This window comes from Macaca fascicularis, chromosome 9 (genome assembly GCF_037993035.2).
Source record: "Macaca fascicularis isolate 582-1 chromosome 9, T2T-MFA8v1.1".
Classification (NCBI taxonomy): Eukaryota; Metazoa; Chordata; class Mammalia; order Primates; family Cercopithecidae; genus Macaca; species Macaca fascicularis.
In genome coordinates, this window is record NC_088383.1 from 95,497,926 (window position 1) to 95,515,814 (window position 17,889).

A 17,889-nucleotide genomic window follows, 5' to 3' on the forward strand; every position below is an offset into this window, starting at 1 on the left:
TAACTGAAACCCTGTGACATTAAAATGGAAAGGATTTGGGAATATTTTCAAAAGATAAGGGGTTTAGATCAAAATTTCAGGGACTGAATGTTCCAACATGATACAGAATCAATTTCAGGAATGAAACTTCATGAAATAAAATTACTTAAGTCCATAAGAACTATTCTATATAGGCAATCAACAAGCTATCTGATCTCATATAATGAATGCTTAGGTTTTTTTTTTTTTTCATTTTAAGGGTTTATTTGCACAATTTATGTCCAAATATAGTTTAGTAGTTTTACATTCTCAAGGAGTTATTTGGTAGCAGTGGAATATAGATTCCAATTTGCTACCTCAGTTCTTTGCTTCACATAAGTACTGTATACAGATTGTGAAAGAGATCAATAAAAACACTCCTCCTACCTCATAGTTATAGCAGGAGTGTCCTGTCTGTGTGCTGGAATCTGACAGAACCTTCCCTCCAATTCCCACATTACAGGAAAAATTCCAAACCAAAAATGTTAAGATGATTCAAGTTATTAAGTTAATTTATATTTTATACTATTTTTAAACAACCAAATTTACCAAGAAAACAGAACTAAAGAAAAAAAATTATAATCCTCAGAAGGCAACCTCAGTAAGCAAAAACTAAACAGATATATTTGCATATATGAGATAAATGAACAGAACATTAGTGGGGCAGTTACCTACATCTAAAAAAAAAAACAGAATCAAAAACTAGCATGAATGTGAGCTGGAAATTAATGTGTCTATTTAGATACTTTCATTTTAACTTGAACTCACAATAATCTATATGTGTGTTTAAGAAAGATGGCTACGTTTAAGATGTAGTAAAGATGAAATATAAAGACACAAACACTTGTTGCCAGTAAGTCTGTGTAATCAAATTATTCATAGTGAAATACACTGAAATGCAAACAAGTCTTTTTTGGTTTGGCAGGTTTTCTTAACTCTTTGTGGAGCTACCTTGTACAACCATTCAAATAACATAAGATTTATTCATTTTGAATACAATGTACTTCTATTTTCCCTAAGAAAGGTACACTTTCTACTACTCAAGCCAATTTTTTTCTAGTTTTCTTTATGTAAGTGTGAAAAAAGAACAGATGTTTTTCCAAAATTATTTAAGCTTGGAAGGCATTCTATCATTTTCCTCAATAAAATACTTCAGAGTCACCCAAAGCATCATGGCAATATCTTAAGAGCTGAGTCCTTTAAAATACAAGTTATTAGTAAGAAATCAGTGTCAGGACACACAGCATTGTTTGATAGATAAAATTTGTAATATAATGGACGCTGTAAATCATTTGCCACACCAGCTTTATTTTCCACTCTGGACCTTTTCTGTTTGTTAGTTTTTCAATCTAGTTATTCTACAAGCCATGTACAAAGAGGCTTTTAAACTTATCACATTGTATAGCTCATTCCCTACTGCCTAGAATCTTGTAAATCTCTGATGGAATGTTTAACTGGAGTTATCAGCTGGCTTGAACATGCTTCACTATGAAACCTATTAAAATGGTCTTTTTGTAAAAGCAGAGTTTGCTCTGTGTCACTCAAAAGTCCTGCAGATACGAAAATGAGATCCTATGGAATGTTTAAAGATGCAGAGAGCTGTCTTTGAGTTATTTTTTCATTATGCAAAACTTGGCCCAGGAGAGATGGTCCTGTACCTCGTTAGCTAAAACAGTCAGGCATGTCAGGACTGCAAATTAATTTACCAGAGAAAGCTGAAGTTTATTCAGATCACTCAGGGTTCTAAGGCAGACCTAAGTCTGCTGAACTATTAGGGCAATTTGGTGAGGTCGGAATCTCAGAAATGTTTATCCTTATTGTCTCTTTCCACCTCCCTCGCAGAATACAAACTCCTCCCTAAACTAAGCCTGCATGAACAGCAAATGTTCCATGGGAATCAACATGTATAGGTATAACTCTAAGTTTTCAAAAGTAATAATTGGTACACACTGTGATTCCCCCCAAAAAATATCCAATAAATACAAGTAGAGATAATCGAGTATTTACTTTCTCCTTATATTAACTTGTTGTGTTTATGAAGTGGAGGGTTTCGATGGACCTTGTATTATTATGTAACACGTGCCATCCAGCCAATGTGATGTCATTAGTAGTAGAGTAAGCAGTAACATCCTTGGTTTTATCAATTATGTTATTATCTATTAATTTAAAATGCCGTTCTTTTGGGCGCTCTCCCACATTCTCTGTTAACCTCATGTTCCTGTAGCTTTACTCTCTATACTAACTCTGAGTTGAGTGTTGTATAACAAGTTTCATTAAATTTTTTCCATCCAAGTTATGAAGCCCACTAACATCAGAATTGCACAGTTCTCTCAAAGGCTAGAACAATGCCACAGTGGTTGCATTAGAAGCCAAGAGTAAGGCAAACAATGGGTCCCCGTTTTAAGCAAGATAAGTGTGCTTATCTGTATCTAACCCTGGAAACAAGCAACCACGTCGTGGGAGATGGAGATGCTCCATTAGTAACATTATGCACGTTCCTTAAGGAAAACAAGCAATCTTCTGCCTCATATGTTATGAAAAAATATTTCTTCAAAATCAACAGACTAGTCTTCCATTTATGGATTGTAAATGTCATCCAATTCAGGAAATCAAAAATTCTTCCTTTTTCTATGTGTATTTGCTTATGTTTCACACTTTGATGATGACAAGAACGTCAGGTTTGAAGGGTACCAGCGTGAAGCGCCAGCAGGTAGAGAAATCCGGGAGAGCCACAAAAGCATAGAAAGTATGGGTGATATCAGACGCATTTCATTTCAAGTCTGATGAGCCTGCATTTAGGATTTTCCAGCTGGGCTGGTTTGCCAGGGTTTTTGGGAGACAGGGGGGCTTTTTATTTCTTCTCTCACACTCACACACACGGTCGGACACACACCTGGGACGCATTCAAACTCTACGTACACTAGGTGGCTTATACGAATGTACATGTATATTTAAAAATAATACCTTGACATCTGACAAAGACACGAAGGCAACGTATGTGCAGTGAGTCTGGCTCTGAGAAACGTGCACAGCCCCGCAAGAAGTGCCCGTTAAAATGAAACATTTCTGAGGATGAGGACAGACATGGCAAGCGGGAGGGGCGGGGGCCGACAGACAATACAGAGACCCGAAGCTCCCCACCGCCAGGGCGCCACATGGACCCGGCGCGTCACCCCTGCTTACTGTGGGCTCTTGGGGTAGAAGGGCAGGGTCACATGGCTGAGATCCTGGATGTCGAAGGCGGTGGGCTCGGCGGAGATCGCCTGCCGCTTGGTGCGCGGCTCGCCCTGCAAGGTGCTCGCGCTCTGCTTCTGCGCCTGCTGGGTGGCTGGTCGGATCACCGAGCGGTACTTGTCCAGCTCGTTCTGCAGCTTCTGGATCAGTTCGTCCTTCTGATCCAACTCCAGCTCCAGCTCGTCGATGAGAGCATCCCGCTGCCTCAGCTCCTCGATCTTCTCCTGGAGCGCGTACTGTAAATCCCGCAAGGTGCCCATGCTCCTCCGGGCTGCCGGGGGCTCCTTCCTGCCGCTGCTCCGCGTAGTGGGGCTTCCTCCCCTCTCCGATCAACTTTCCCCAAAGTCGCCGCTGCCTCCCGAGTGCCAAAGCTTCCTACTTGAGACCAAAGCCAGCCCTGGCTTCTGAGCATGCCCAGTCCGCCGGCTTCAGCCACCCAGAGTTTCAGTGCAGATTCCACTTCTCTGGGCTGGCTGTGAGGCTCAGAGTGGGGAGAGCAAACCAGCAGGTCCAACCCGGGATTAAACCTGAGACGCGGTGGGCGCCGCGGCACCGGGTAGAAGAGCCGGGAGGCGCGGTGGCGGGGGAGCGGGAGGAGGGGACGTGAATGGGGGCTCCGAGGCAGCGGCTGGGCTCTCAGGGTCCCTCGCGCCGGGCGCCCAAGGAAGCTTGCGGGGCTTGCGGGGAGCCTGATAAGCCTCCGAGGCGCGCCGGGGGTGTGCGGGCGGAGCGAGGAGGGAGCTCTACTTCGGGGGTGGGGAGGTGGGAGGGAGGGGACAGGGAGGACCCCGGGCAAACTCCGGAGGCCTCAGCTGACTCCAGAGCCGACCAGCCTGGAGAATGTTGGGCTACGATCCTAGCGACGTACGAGGCATAGGGGACTCTGTATCATCAAAGCTCTGAGTTCTGGAGGTATTTTGACGGCCGGCCTCACTAAGGAAAGCTCCCGAGCGGTGTGGCCGAGCTGTCGCTTCTCCCACACCACCTTTCCCACCGGGAGCGCCTCACACAGGTGGCTAATGCTTGCGAAGAAACTTGCCTTTCAGGAGCTGCGAGCGAGTCGGCGCCCGCGAGGAATTTCCCCTTTCAGCCTACTACCTTTGGGAAAGCGTTGTGGGGTAGGGGGTGGGGATTCTGATTTTATCCCCTCGAGGCGTTGCTACTCTTTACCTGCTCCAGATAGTTACTCTCCTTTCTGCCCCTTCCAAACTCTGATCAGGGAACTCTTTTAGGGCAAAGGCCAAAAACGGATTTGGGCCCTAGCAGGCCATTCAGCTTCCCCATGAGCCCTCCGCCTTCAGCTGGTGCCTGGGAATAGTTCTCTGATGGACCTTGCTTCTTCCATTGGCTAAATTTGGCGGGGAGAGGGTGGGGGTTAAAAATCATTCCCGAGCTCCAAAAAGTTCATCTTGAAACTGAACCATACCTTTAAAAATATTACTTTCCTCACAATCAAGCTGTTAGGAATGTGTATTTCCACTTGAATGGCCAGGAAGACATCCTGACACAAACTTTGAAGAAGAGGGAAAATCGTGAAGGAGCCAGGGAGACTACGCGGGCTGCAGTGAATTGTACACTATACTGCAGTCACCCCCACCTCTACGCACTCCCATCCCCATCCCTGCCCACTCAATATTCCCCAAAATGATCACAATTAGGTAACTTCCTTTCTATCCAAGTGTTACTCTCCCATCATGGGAACACATGTATAGAATCTTTAAATATCTGCCTAATACGTACCTAAATTCCTAATATTTGCTTAAGACATTAACAACTCATCCAATTTTATAGCATCTTTATTGGCAGACTTTTGATTACTATTCTTGGACACTCAATATTATAATCCTCAATGCTCTATGTGGTCATTCCTTAACACTAAAACAAAGTGGATAGAAAATAAAATTGAATTGCAATGCAATTCTAAAGTTAACAAAGAATAGTATCAAAATAACTTGCACACGGTTGCTTTTGAATACACAATTTTTTGTATTTAAGCTAGAGACAGAGGAAGGGAGGAAAAGAGGGAAGGAGGTCAAGGTATGTTAACAAGCTTGTTCATTTAAAGTGTGGTTGTTTGTAATTACAAGACTAAATGACAAAATATATGCAGTCCTAAATATTCTTTTATGTAGATGATTATCTAATAGTTCTCTTAATGCAGATTACACAAGACACTTCATTTTTCTGCTTTCCAACACAGACTTTCAGAAGTGCATTTATTTCTAAACGTGATATATAAAATGGATCATTCTCAAAACATTTTCTTTTGCAATGAAGAAATGAGCAACTTACAAATATTGAAAATAATAATAGCTCTGAATTATTGTTGTTTTAATTAAAAGTAAACCAAGCAGAAGTACTGTGACTTTGTATAACTCACTGTATTCTAAAAAAATTTCCATGAAAATTTCCTTCTTCTGGGCAAAAGGCCAAATTCTTATTTAACCTGTGGGAATTCTTTATTTCCATGGGAAAATGTTTGATACAAAATGACTTTTTCCTATAGATCTATTATTGAGGTTCCTGAAGCCATGAGTTTATGTCTAAAAATATATCAGATACAATGTATACAGGACATAATTAGACAACTGCTAAATTGGGTTCAGAATTCCAGGATTTTCTCTTCCTTTTTTTCCTTTTTTAGTTTTTCTTTTCTTTTCTTTTTTCTGTGACAGAGTTTTGCTCTTGTCACCCAGGCTGAAGTGCAGTGGCACAATCTCAGCTCACTGCAACCTCCACCTCCTGGATTCAAGTGATTCTCCTGCCTCAGCCTCCAGAGTAGCTGGGACTACAGGCACCTGCCACCATGCCGGCTAGTTTTTGTATTTTCAGTAGATATGGGGTGTTACCATGTTGGCCAGGATATTCTCGATCTCTTATCTCATGATCTGCCCGCGTTGGCCTCCCAAAATGCTGGGATTGCAGACATGAGCCACTGTGCCCAGCCATCTCTTTAATTTTTAAAGTGAAAACAAATATTTTAAGTAAGTTTTTCATTGACGCTTTAGAGTTTATTTAGGGTTTAAATGGGGTCGCTTAATGTTTTTGAGCAGCACAAAATAGACAAGCTTCTTTCTCATTTGTAGAAAGTCTGTCTACATGTACAAAGGAAAATAAAAACTAAAACACTTTCCCAAAAATAAAAAATAAGACTTCAACCAAAAATGTGTAGGCATTTTGGAAAAAAAGTGAGTTTTTTTTACACTAAAATATGTAAATATTTTTTCACTATTTTAGCTGGCATATCTACATGCAATTATAGGATGTATATACATTACATTTTCATTTTCAATGTACATCTCATGATATAAAATCTGTTTCAGGATGAATCTGATATTGACAGTCAGGAATCTGTTATAACAAACACAAAGAGAGTAAACAGCTGAAAAGACATGACTTTTACAATTGACTTTAAAAGGTGTTCAAGGAATAGAATCTAGTTATGCCAGGCTGTGTTATTTTTTAAAATTTATTTTCCCTTAAATGCTTTATAATTTCATATGCAAAATCCAGGATTCTGGCCTTTTCTCTTTCATTTTTAAAGTAAAAATAAATATTTTAGGTATGTTTTTCAATGATGTTTTTGGCCAGCTGTTTAGATCTTGAGCGATCAGGTTTCCATCTCAACCTTTTGAGTGTTTCCAATATTTTCTTAAACATCTTCTGCGTTGTACTTAGTAAATGCTGGAAATAAACCTTATGTGACAAATCAAAGTCCTGCAATTAAGTCTTAACAGACAAATTATCTTTACTATGTGTCATATAGTAAACTTAACTGGCTAAATTACAAGATCAAAGATCAGGCACAAGTCTACTTTCTGCTAATTAGGAAGTGTCAACCTCAAATTCCTTCAGGGATAGAGTAGAGGAGAATGGCTTGATCTGAGCCCTGCCCCACTGCCTATCTGAGATGAAGCTTTGACATTAGATGCTGACAGTTAGAACAATGGAATTTTGAAGGAACTGAATTCATACTCTAGAATTCCATAATCAACTCACAACCTGCTTTTCAGCAGTGTTTCTTTTTCATACCTTTAATAAAAGCAAAGTTCTACTGGTAGCCAGACCAAACTGAGGCCTGTTAAACTCTAATATGCTCTTCACTCTTGCACCCAACCCTCATAATTGAGAATAAAAACTGACATGTCTTCCTTAATGGACCCTCAGAATCATTTAATGAGCTATTCCAATGAAGTATCTTTATTATAATACTGGCTATTCAAAAGTAAATCTGTAGAATTTATCATCCTTCACTAAAAACATTATTAGCCCAAAAGAACTATGCTAATTTTATCCACTTGTCCATTCCACTGACACTGTATTTCCTGGAAGAATCTTAAGTTTTGAAATTTTCTTCTGCCATGTCATGTGTGTATCTTGAATGGGAAAAAATAAACAAACAAAAATATAGCTGAGCCTTTTAGGTGATAGAAGCTACCTCTTGCAGAAGATTGCTAAAAGTAACAAGTCCTCCTAAGAATCTAGATTTTAAAGCTACTATTACTGGCAGACATAATGGTTTGTTCTAAGTTGCTAATCATAATCAAGATCACAAAAAATAACTAACTGCCTTGACTTCTTATATGTATTGTTCATCTAACCCTATAAGTTGAATATTATTAATATTCTATTAACATTAGAGAAAATGAAGGCACAGAATCATTCACTTAATCAATGGCAAAGTCTGGCTTCATATCCAGACTAGGTGATGTAGAGCTGAAGTCCCTACCCCTCATTACTTTCTGTAGAACTTATAAGTGTTGCTACTGTCCTATTCCGTATCCAGAGAGAGAAGAGTGTCCTTAACATCAACTTGCTTGACTCAGGGGTCAGGGAAGTGAAGAGGACAAAGTTTAAAAATCCTGAAAGATCAGCAGCAAGGTTTTCAAAAAGTTCCTTTTCCCAAAACTGTCTTTATTTCAACAAGATTACATTCTTGTTCAGGGTACAGTAACTTGAACCCATTTGCCAGAGATTGTACTAATCCTAAAATTGCTTGAAATTGTCCTGTCTTTAAAACTAAAAGTTCTAAGTATCTTCCAGTCTCAGGCAAACCAAGAGAGTTGGTCACCCTATTTAATTCAAAATATCTGAGCCTCTCTAGTTTATAAGTATTTTCAAATTTTGCTTTCCACATTACTGATAGAAAAGTAAAACCAAGGAAGATCTATAATGATAATACCTATTATTTTAGGCACATTACAAACCCACTTATACATTACTTTGTGTGAATATGTTTTAGGAAAGCAATCATCCTATTGCAATGAATAATAATGCACAACCGGAATTGTCTTTGGACTATAAAGGAGGATGAGTCAGACAATAGAATTTTAATTATACTTTGATAAATTAGACAATAATTCAAGGATCCCTTTTTGCTTTATTGTTTTAACAGAAGCTGGAACTTACTTTGATTCCCTACTAAGTACAGTGACTCAAGTACCAGCTATTTTATTAATTCCTGTAGAACTAGTTTTATAATTGTGTTTAGTGGATAGATTTGGCCATAAGGAATATATATTTACATGGATATAAGTACAAATCGAAATAGTTTGGCTGTTTTCAAGGTATAGTATTTCAAGTGGTAAGTTCTGCATGGAAAAGAAAAAAAAATAAACCATTAATGATGAAAAACTTACTGCAGAGACTTGGAAAGTAATAGAGCACTGTACCATAATTGCTAATGTACTTAGCATTTAATACCGAATTAGTGTCACGCTTAATATTAGGTGAAATGAATTTTTATAGTCCCCTTCTTAAGATGATGGGAAGTTATTATTGGGCCTCAGGCTAAACTAATTCTCATGAAAACTCATGAACTGTCTAACAAAATGAACATTTATTTGTACTCTTTAGTCAGCTGCTCATTTCCAATAATCAAAAGAAAAGAAATCAAGAAGAAAAATATTAGGCTTTTTGTATTTTGAAATAAGAGTAAAATTTTTAAATGCATAAAATAGAATCTAAAATGCTTTATTCACAAGACACCATTTTACTGCATCTGAAGCTTAATGTATATGTACATGAAGCTTAATGTATATGTACATGCAACATATCTACCTGTATTATAAATAAGTTAGAGTTGCTCAGTTCCATTTCAGTGATTCTTCTGGTATATTAAATGTGCATCTTTTACTAAGGTAAATCATCAATATTTTCCACAAAATTTTCTAAAGTACTTTCAAAAGTAATTTTGATTCTGAAAACAGATTTGATATCATGGGGCTTATAGAATAGCTCTATAGTCTGTGACTTTTCTTTTTTGCTCTTATTTTTATTTTAACTAGTATTTAGCAGTTGATATAACTTGGCCATTTTCTTCTTACAGGTTTTGTAACCAAAATTTAAAGTAAAGAAAACCTAAATTTTGTTAGCAAACTCTTTAAAAATAGTAAAGTAAGAAAATACTAAAGATGTAAGAACGACAATAAAATAGAAATTTGGGTGAATTGAATTTTTTTTTATTAGTAGGTAAAATGACTGCATTGGGCAAGAGAAAGATGTCAGGAAATTTGTTTATATTGTGAGAATGTCAGTGATTCAAGGGAGAGGGGGCTTTGCAGGCAAAAAGACTCAGTAGGGAAATACATGGAGATCTCCACTCTCATTAATTTAATAGGCATGGAAGTATCACCTAACTTCAAACTAAGGAATCTTCAAATTGTGACTTTTCTATAATCATCATGAGATGGAAATCCAGACATCCACTTTTCTAACGACAGGCAAATGAAGCAGTAGGCTAGTAAAGCAAATGGATATCATTCCAGGGCCAAGATATTGCCAAGTATTATTCTTGAAACAAGGATAGGCGCTCCAGGCTGGGGCCCAGGAGATGCATACATTCACTATGTATTTGTAACTAACTATAACATTATCATTCGCCTCGCCTAATGTAGGTTTTTAGAAAAGATTCAGTAATTCCTTTATGGTCTAGGCTGGATTTTTAAAAATTCATTTTTCAAAGCACAGGCATTTAATCTGGTAGGTAAAGAATACTTTGAATATTAGTGGTCCAGATTTAAACTTAAAAGACAAATGTGCAAACACCTATATAATGAAGAAGTTACCCAAAACAGCAATATCTAAAGTATCATATAGTTTCAATGCACCACATAAATAAATGTACAATAGGAACTTTCACACTTTTTTGATATTAGTGCAAAACACAATTACACATCTAGAATCTAGTGTCTAGAGTTACTGTATTACATACAAATTTTTTTGCTCAAAGAGTTAATGTAGAGAGTCATTATGGAAAATTCATCTAATTTTTCCCTAAAATATAATACAGCCAAAATTCTAATCATCCAGCTTCTTTAGAAAAGCATCTATGTTGACTACAACTTTTAAGTGGAAAAAATGACAGGGAAATCTTCACAATGTTTATTTGTGGAATATTAAAAGCAATTGCTGCTGTTAGAAACATGGAGAACTTAGTGAAAATTGCTTACTTTCATTTTCCAGTTTCCACTGGTCAGACCCTCCATCAGAAAACTGCAAATAATATTCTCTCAGCAGTCACAGAACTAAAACTTACCTAAGATAACAGTGTTTCCACGTTTGCTCTATTTTTTAGTTTACTTTATGTCACTCTCAAGGGTACACACAAATAACATACATATACATACATACAAACACACAAATACAGAGAATTAAACATATGCCATGGTTTAACATCTCATCCTATCCCACCTCCCACAGGAAAAAAAAAAGAAAAAAGCAAATGTGTCAGCTATGATGTGAATGTCTCCCCCAAAGTTCATATGCTGGAAACTTAATCCCCAGTGCAACAACACTGAGAGGTGGAATCTTTTAAGTGGTAATTCTTTCAAGAAAAAAAGTAGTTGTATAAAGACACATATTTTCTAGAAAATATTCAAAGTGACAGGAAGAAAACATGGTTATCATGGATCTTAAGCAGGCAAATATGTTGTTCTAAGAGGGGTGTCAAAGTAAAGCTCTGCTAGCAACCAGGCGACTCTAATGCAGAGCTTTCCTCAGAATGTTAACTAAAGAACACTAGTTCCTTAAAATGGTAATAAATGTAATGAAAAAGAGTTTTATGTTCAAAAATGTTTGGGAGACATTGAGAAAAAAATAAGAAAAGAGATTTCTTTCTGCATTATTATCAGTACTTTTAACTTTCCAGTATGTATTATGAATTTCCAAAATAAATATACAGTAAATACAAAAAATATTACATACTGTATACACTATGTAAATAAATGGTAAATATATACAATTGTTTAACAACTAAACCTTCCTTCTTCTAATACTTTCAGTGTTGAACCTGAGTATTCATAGCATTTAATACTTTAAAAGTCAGACAATTTAATAGAAAGTACAAGCATTTTCTCCATTTGTGAAATCCCCTATTGCTATCTACATACACAGCAATATCTGAGACAAGAACACACAGTTCTATTCCCACAAACAGTACTGTCAACTACTTGCATCTCCCCTTTCAAACCACAATCTGCCCAGCCTGTGGCCACAGCCAATGACATGACAGAAAACCATGAACATATAACAAATTTGGTGCCTACAGGAAAGATTAGCCTTGCCATTTGACCCATAATCACATTTCCTCCCTTTAAAATTAGACTAGGTCACAAGATTATTGCTTAGGCTGGGAAAATGTTCAAGGAAGGACTACAATGGGATCAAAATAGGTAGAGCATTTGGTGAGTAATGAATTACCTAAGTGTTACAGTGATCCTTTAGTTCTTTAAGTTCTCCAAGCATTAAGCAATTACATTTTAACATTTCATAGCTTCCAGTGGGAATTCTCTTTTTGCCTGTGAAGCCCTGTTCCAAACCCCTTTCACTACCTTCAAATCCTAGCCCCATCACTGCCCCATCACCGCCTCTCATCTCTTGAGTTGTTTATTCAATAAATCTATTCTTCAGTTCTTCCCTAAAATAAAACTACCTCTAATAATCCTTCAGAATCATCCCCATAATATTTTCCCTTCTAAAAGCACTTTATCAGAATGCATAATTATATATTACGCATTATAACCCTAACCCTAACGCTAACCCTAATATTTGCATACATATTTGTTAAATAGATACTTCTCCCATTAGACTATAAACTATGAAAGCAAAGAATTATGTCTATTTTGTTCACCAATACCTAGAATAGGAAGGTGCTCACTATACTTGCTAATTGTGTTGAATAAATAAAGGTAGGAGTAAATGCAGTCAACAATTATTTATTTAATATGCAAAACACACCTCTCTGTGGAAAGGAATCAAAAGGGACAAATTTTCTGTTTATTGATGGTGTTGTGTAATATTTAATAAATCAAACATATCAGAGGCTTAGTTTAAACCTGTCTCTATGTAATAAATCAAATATATCAGAGACTTAACTTTAAAATGGGTTTTCTTCTACAGAAAAAAATAATAATCCCTATTTGAACAACATATTTGCCTGTTTAAGGACCATGATAACGATGTTTTCTTCCTGTCACTCTGATTTTTTTCTAGAAAATAATGTGTCTTGATATCCAACTACTTTTTTCAACTCTCTTAATGCACTTTTAAATCACCATAATCTCACCTTCTTTCTTACTCTTAGACTTATAATATGTTGTCTTCAAGGTACAGCGCTCTTTTATGTAACACTGGAAATGTCTACAGAATCAACAGTTTTGCAATTTCTTTTTTGTTTCTTCCACAGTTCCAGCTACCCCTTCAAAAGCCGACTGCTTTATTTGGAGTTGGCCTTCTTTACTAGTGCTTCTTAATACATACGTCTTGTAGAAAACTATTCATATCATTTGATATTATTTCAAAAGCCGATGCTTTCAATTAAGATACTTAGTATCTTCCGTGATTATTAACCGATGCTTGTGTCCTACCTGATCATTTATAATTTGAAAGTTAAGATTCAAAGTCCAAGAAGCAAATTTACATCCATCTGCAAAATTCCTTCACTAACTTAATTCTTAACATACATATACTTATTTCCCATCTCCTCTCCCTTGTTCTTGCTTTGCTTTTTCCACAGAATGTCAGAGTAGGCCCTAGATATAAAATCATAAGCTTAACATCACAATCAATTGAACATAAAAGTGCTAACTTTTGGGAATTAGCAATAATTATGAAGTCACAATGCTATGTTAAATAGCTGTTCAATTAACTCAAAAGACAGGAATATATGGTTTGTTAATGCAAAAAAGAATATTTCTCAGGTAGATGTTTTCTGTAATTTTAAAAAGTCAGAAAGAAGACTTCATAAGCTCTTCAAATTTATTAGACTTGAATATAGGTCTTGAAAAAAGTAATTGTTGTCAACCTTAAAAAACCTAAAGACAAGCCATCCCTATGAGAAAATAAAATAAATCCTTATCTATTAAAGAGTCAAATTTGAAGCTAAAAAGTCAAAACCTTGCATATATATATATCCCAAAAATCTTTATAAATTAAGCTTTTAACTGCAATGTTATAATGCTGCTTCAGTGTCTAAATAGAAATTTAAGTTTCTGATTCGCAACTGTGTGAAACTTCTAGATCTTCAATAAAACGTTAGCATTAATAACCATGTGAATGTAAGAACCCTTCTGGCATTGCATCATTTATCTTTAGTGGTTTTAATTATATTTTTCCTCCCACAAACTGGGAGTCTCATGATGCAGTCATCAATATACCTAATCCTTTTGGGAGCACCATTTCCCAAGAGGAAAAACATATGTAATTAATATTAATAAAGCTCCGCAACAGAAAAATGTCATGTTGATATGTATATGCCTTTCTATATGTAGAAAATATATTCTTTATTTTATTCAGTTAAAAATAGTATTTTTCAGAAAATAGTTTCTGATTGAGATTTAAATGTTTCATTTTTTAAAAGTACAAGGTAAAGCAAAGCATCACATGATGGTGAAATTTTTACTCTTTCTTTATATGATTCATTTTATTTTAAATACACTTCCATAAATAGCGTACAGCTTCAACAAACAGTACATTCTCCAAATTTATCTCTCAGCCATTAATACTAATTTCTAATGACTAAAATACAGAACTAAAGGTACAATTGCACCCTCTACTGTCCAAATATTAAGCATCGTGCTGTGTATGTTTGTGTAACACATTCATTATAAAAGTAACAAGTAAATAACATTGGTTTCCTTTTGACATTAATTAGCATATCCTCAAAAAATTAAGCTCTAATTATAAAATTTCCATAGTGATGTAAATGGAAGTTTGCCACTTTTATAATTACTTGTACTAAATTAATTTAGAAAATGACTCTTATTAAGGTACAGTCATGCATCATGCAATAAATTTTCTGTCAATGACAGACCACATATACAACAGTGGTCTTGTAAGATTATAATGAAGCTGCTATACATAGCTGTACCTTTTTTTATGTTTTATACCATATTTTTACTGTACCTTTTCTATGTTTAGATATGTGTAGATATACAAATACTTACCATCATGTTACAATTGCTTACAGTATTCGGGAGCAATAGGCTATGTCATATAGCCTAGGTGTGTAATAGGCTATATACCATCTAGGTTTGTGTAAGTACACTTTTTGATGTTTGCACAATCATAAAATTGCCTAAAGGCACATTTCTTAGAATGTATCCCTGTTGTTAAATGATGCAACTGTACTTGAGTGAAGTATTCATTAACTTACTGATAATGCATGGCAATATTAATGACCTTTTCAACAATATTCATAACAAGGAAAAATATGAAATCATTCAAGCAAACAATTGGCATATTTTTCTAATAGTGTATAAAGTTTACCAAATTTAATTTCAAGTTAAAAATAAGGAAGCACTGTTTCTCTAAAACTGTGCTTCAAAGTTTTTAAGAAAAATTGTGAGTCGATTGTCCAAAATGTGACATACCACTATGAGCTAAAATTAATAGGTTATTTGTATTTTTTAAACCTATCTTTAATGTTTCAATAGAGACTGTTGGGCCAGGCGCAGTGGCTCACGCCTGTAATCCTAGCACTTTGGGAGGCTGAGGCAGGTGGATTGCCTGAGATCGGGAGTTCGAGACCAACCTGACCAACATGTAGAAACCCTGTCTCTACGAAAAATACAAAATTAGCCAGGTGTGGTGGTGCATGCCTATAATTCCAGCTACCCAGGAGGCTGAGGCAGGAGAATCTCTTGAATCCAGGAGGGGGAGGTTGTGGTGAGCCAAGATCACACCATTGCACTCCAGCCTGGGCAACAAGAGCAAAACTCCATCTTAAAAAAAAAAAAAAAAAAGGTACTGTTTTGAATTCAAAATAAATTATTATTCAAAAGATTATCTTATCAATTTTTTCTTCCGGTGATGAAGATTCATTTACTGATAATCAACCCTCCCACCTATAATAATTAGAGAGGTTGAACCAAAAATATGAAAATAAGGCATTGGAAAACTCCCAAGCAGCAAGGAATTGAGGGGCCAATATCCCAGAGAAAAGTGAAGTCCAGAGATGTCAGCCTAATGTTCAGTGTTTTTCTGAGGTATTCACCAATTACAAAATACTTCTAAGAAAATAAATAACTAAGCATAAATTAAAAGCTGAGAGGCTAAGAAGTTGATCAAAGCTTCTAAAGTCTAAAATGGCTGGAGGGACAAAAATTGGAATCAGGCCCAACAAGTTGAAATCCAGGGAGGCTAAACTTTAACTGCTAATAACCATGTACCCAATAAGACCGAATCCTGTTTTACATCTGTGCAATCTATAATTGGATTAGGTGATCTGACCCTAGTCTTCCTGCCCGTCAGGAGCAAAAGTAAATCCTCCATAAAGGAAGATCACGTAATCCAGAGTATCACACTCTTTCTACAATTTTTCATGCCTAATGTTGGGTTTAAAAAAAAAAAATTAGGCAACACCCCATAACCTAAAACTGAGAAAAAAGTAGAAGCCATGCAACAGAAAGAGACACATGGGAGATTGTGATATTGGAATTATCAGAAATGAACTTTAAAGTAATTGTGACAAATATGTTTCAGAAAAGTGATTAAAATGTTAGTAATTTTAGCAGAAAACCAGAAATTACAAAGAACTTTTTGAAGCTGAAATTTTAGAATTAAAAAGAGCAGTAACTGAAATTTAATAGCTCTATAGTCAATTTTAATAACAGAAGACACAATTAGTAAACTGGAAGATAAGTCCAAATAAAATAGCCACATTAAATAAAGAAAAGGAATTTTAAAACATAGGAAACAGGACATGAGATGTGGAGTCTTGGGAGAAGTTCTAACCTCTATATAACTGGAGTCTCAAAAGGACAGAAAAGAGAGAAAATAGCAAAAGCAGTATTTGAAGAAATAATCACTATGAATTTTCCAAAACTGATAAAAAAATCAGGCCACAGATTTCAAGAGGCACTGTAAATGACTAGCACAATAAATATAAAAGACACCGATATGGTTTGGGTGGGTCCCCACTCAAATCTCATTTTGAATTGTAGCTCCTATAATTCCCAAGTGCTGTGGGAGGGACCCAGTAGGAGGTAATTGACTCATGGGGGTGGGTTTTTCCCGTGCTGTTCTCATGATACTGAATAAGTCTCACAAGATCTGATGGTTTTATGAAGGGGAGTTCCCCTGCACATGCTCTCTTGCCTGCTGCCATGTAAGACATGCTCTTCCTTCATCTTCCACCATGACTGTGAGGCCTCCCCACCCATGTGGAACTGTCAGTCCATTGAACCTCTTTCCTTCATAAATTACCCGGTCTCAGGTATGTCTTAATCAGCAGCGTGAGAACAGACTAATACAGACACACACACACACACACACACACACACACACACAGTCACATACACACACACACAGACACATAGGTATAATACAGTAAAATTGTTACATGAAAAACAGAAAGCTCCTAAGAGCAGACAGACAAAAATATCTGCAACCTTCAAAGGAACAATAAGATAACAGCTTTTTAATTGAAGCAGTGAAAGTCACAAGACAATAGAATGGTAGCCTCAAAAGGCTGAAAAAAAACCTGACAACCAAGAATTCTATACTTGACAAAAATATTCTTTGAAAATAAAGGTAAATAAGTATATTTTGAGAAACAAAAACTAGAGAATTTGTTACCAACAGATCCCGCTAAAGGAGATAATAAAAGGCATTCTTCAGACAGAAAGAAAATGAATCCACATGAAAGCACAAATATTTAAAGAAAATGTAAGTATCATACAAAGGATAAATATGAGGGTAAATGTATATAAATTATTACTGTATAAAACAATAACATCTAACAACAATAATATAAAAGAGAGTAAGGGGCTAATAGTTGAATGTTGTTAGGTCATTTCACTGTCTGAGTATTAATAAATGTAATGACTTACCTCTAATTTTACTAATGCCAGGATGTATTACATGTTGTACTCTCTACAGTAACCACTTAAGGAAGCACAAGTTGTATAAATAACAAATTGATGGAAGGATAACTGAATATTAAAAACAATAGACTCATTAAAGTAGAGGCAAAAAGGAAAGAAAACTTAACATAGAACAAAAATCACAAATAGAAAACAAACAGTACAATGATAGATCAAAGATTTGATCAATGATAGATCAAAATGTATTAGTAAACAAACTAAATAGATTACTCCAGTTGCTAAACAAAGAATATCTGACTGAATAAAATAAAAA

At 36.1% G+C, this 17,889-nt stretch overlaps 1 protein-coding gene across 2 annotated transcripts in view; it reads right to left on the reverse strand.

The window, feature by feature from the left end:
• Positions 1-17,889, reverse strand: part of PRKG1 (protein kinase cGMP-dependent 1) — a 1,337,040-nt gene that overhangs the window by 1,238,725 nt on the left and 80,426 nt on the right. Inside the window, exon 1 of one of the 2 annotated variants that reach the window (XM_005565847.4) lies at positions 3,202-3,616. The exons of the other annotated variant lie outside the window; for it this stretch is intronic. Coding sequence (XP_005565904.1) covers positions 3,202-3,512 — 311 coding nt within the window. The 5' untranslated portion in view covers positions 3,513-3,616. Of the gene's footprint in view, positions 1-3,201; positions 3,617-17,889 lie in introns of those variants that run through there. 2 annotated transcript variants of the gene reach the window in all.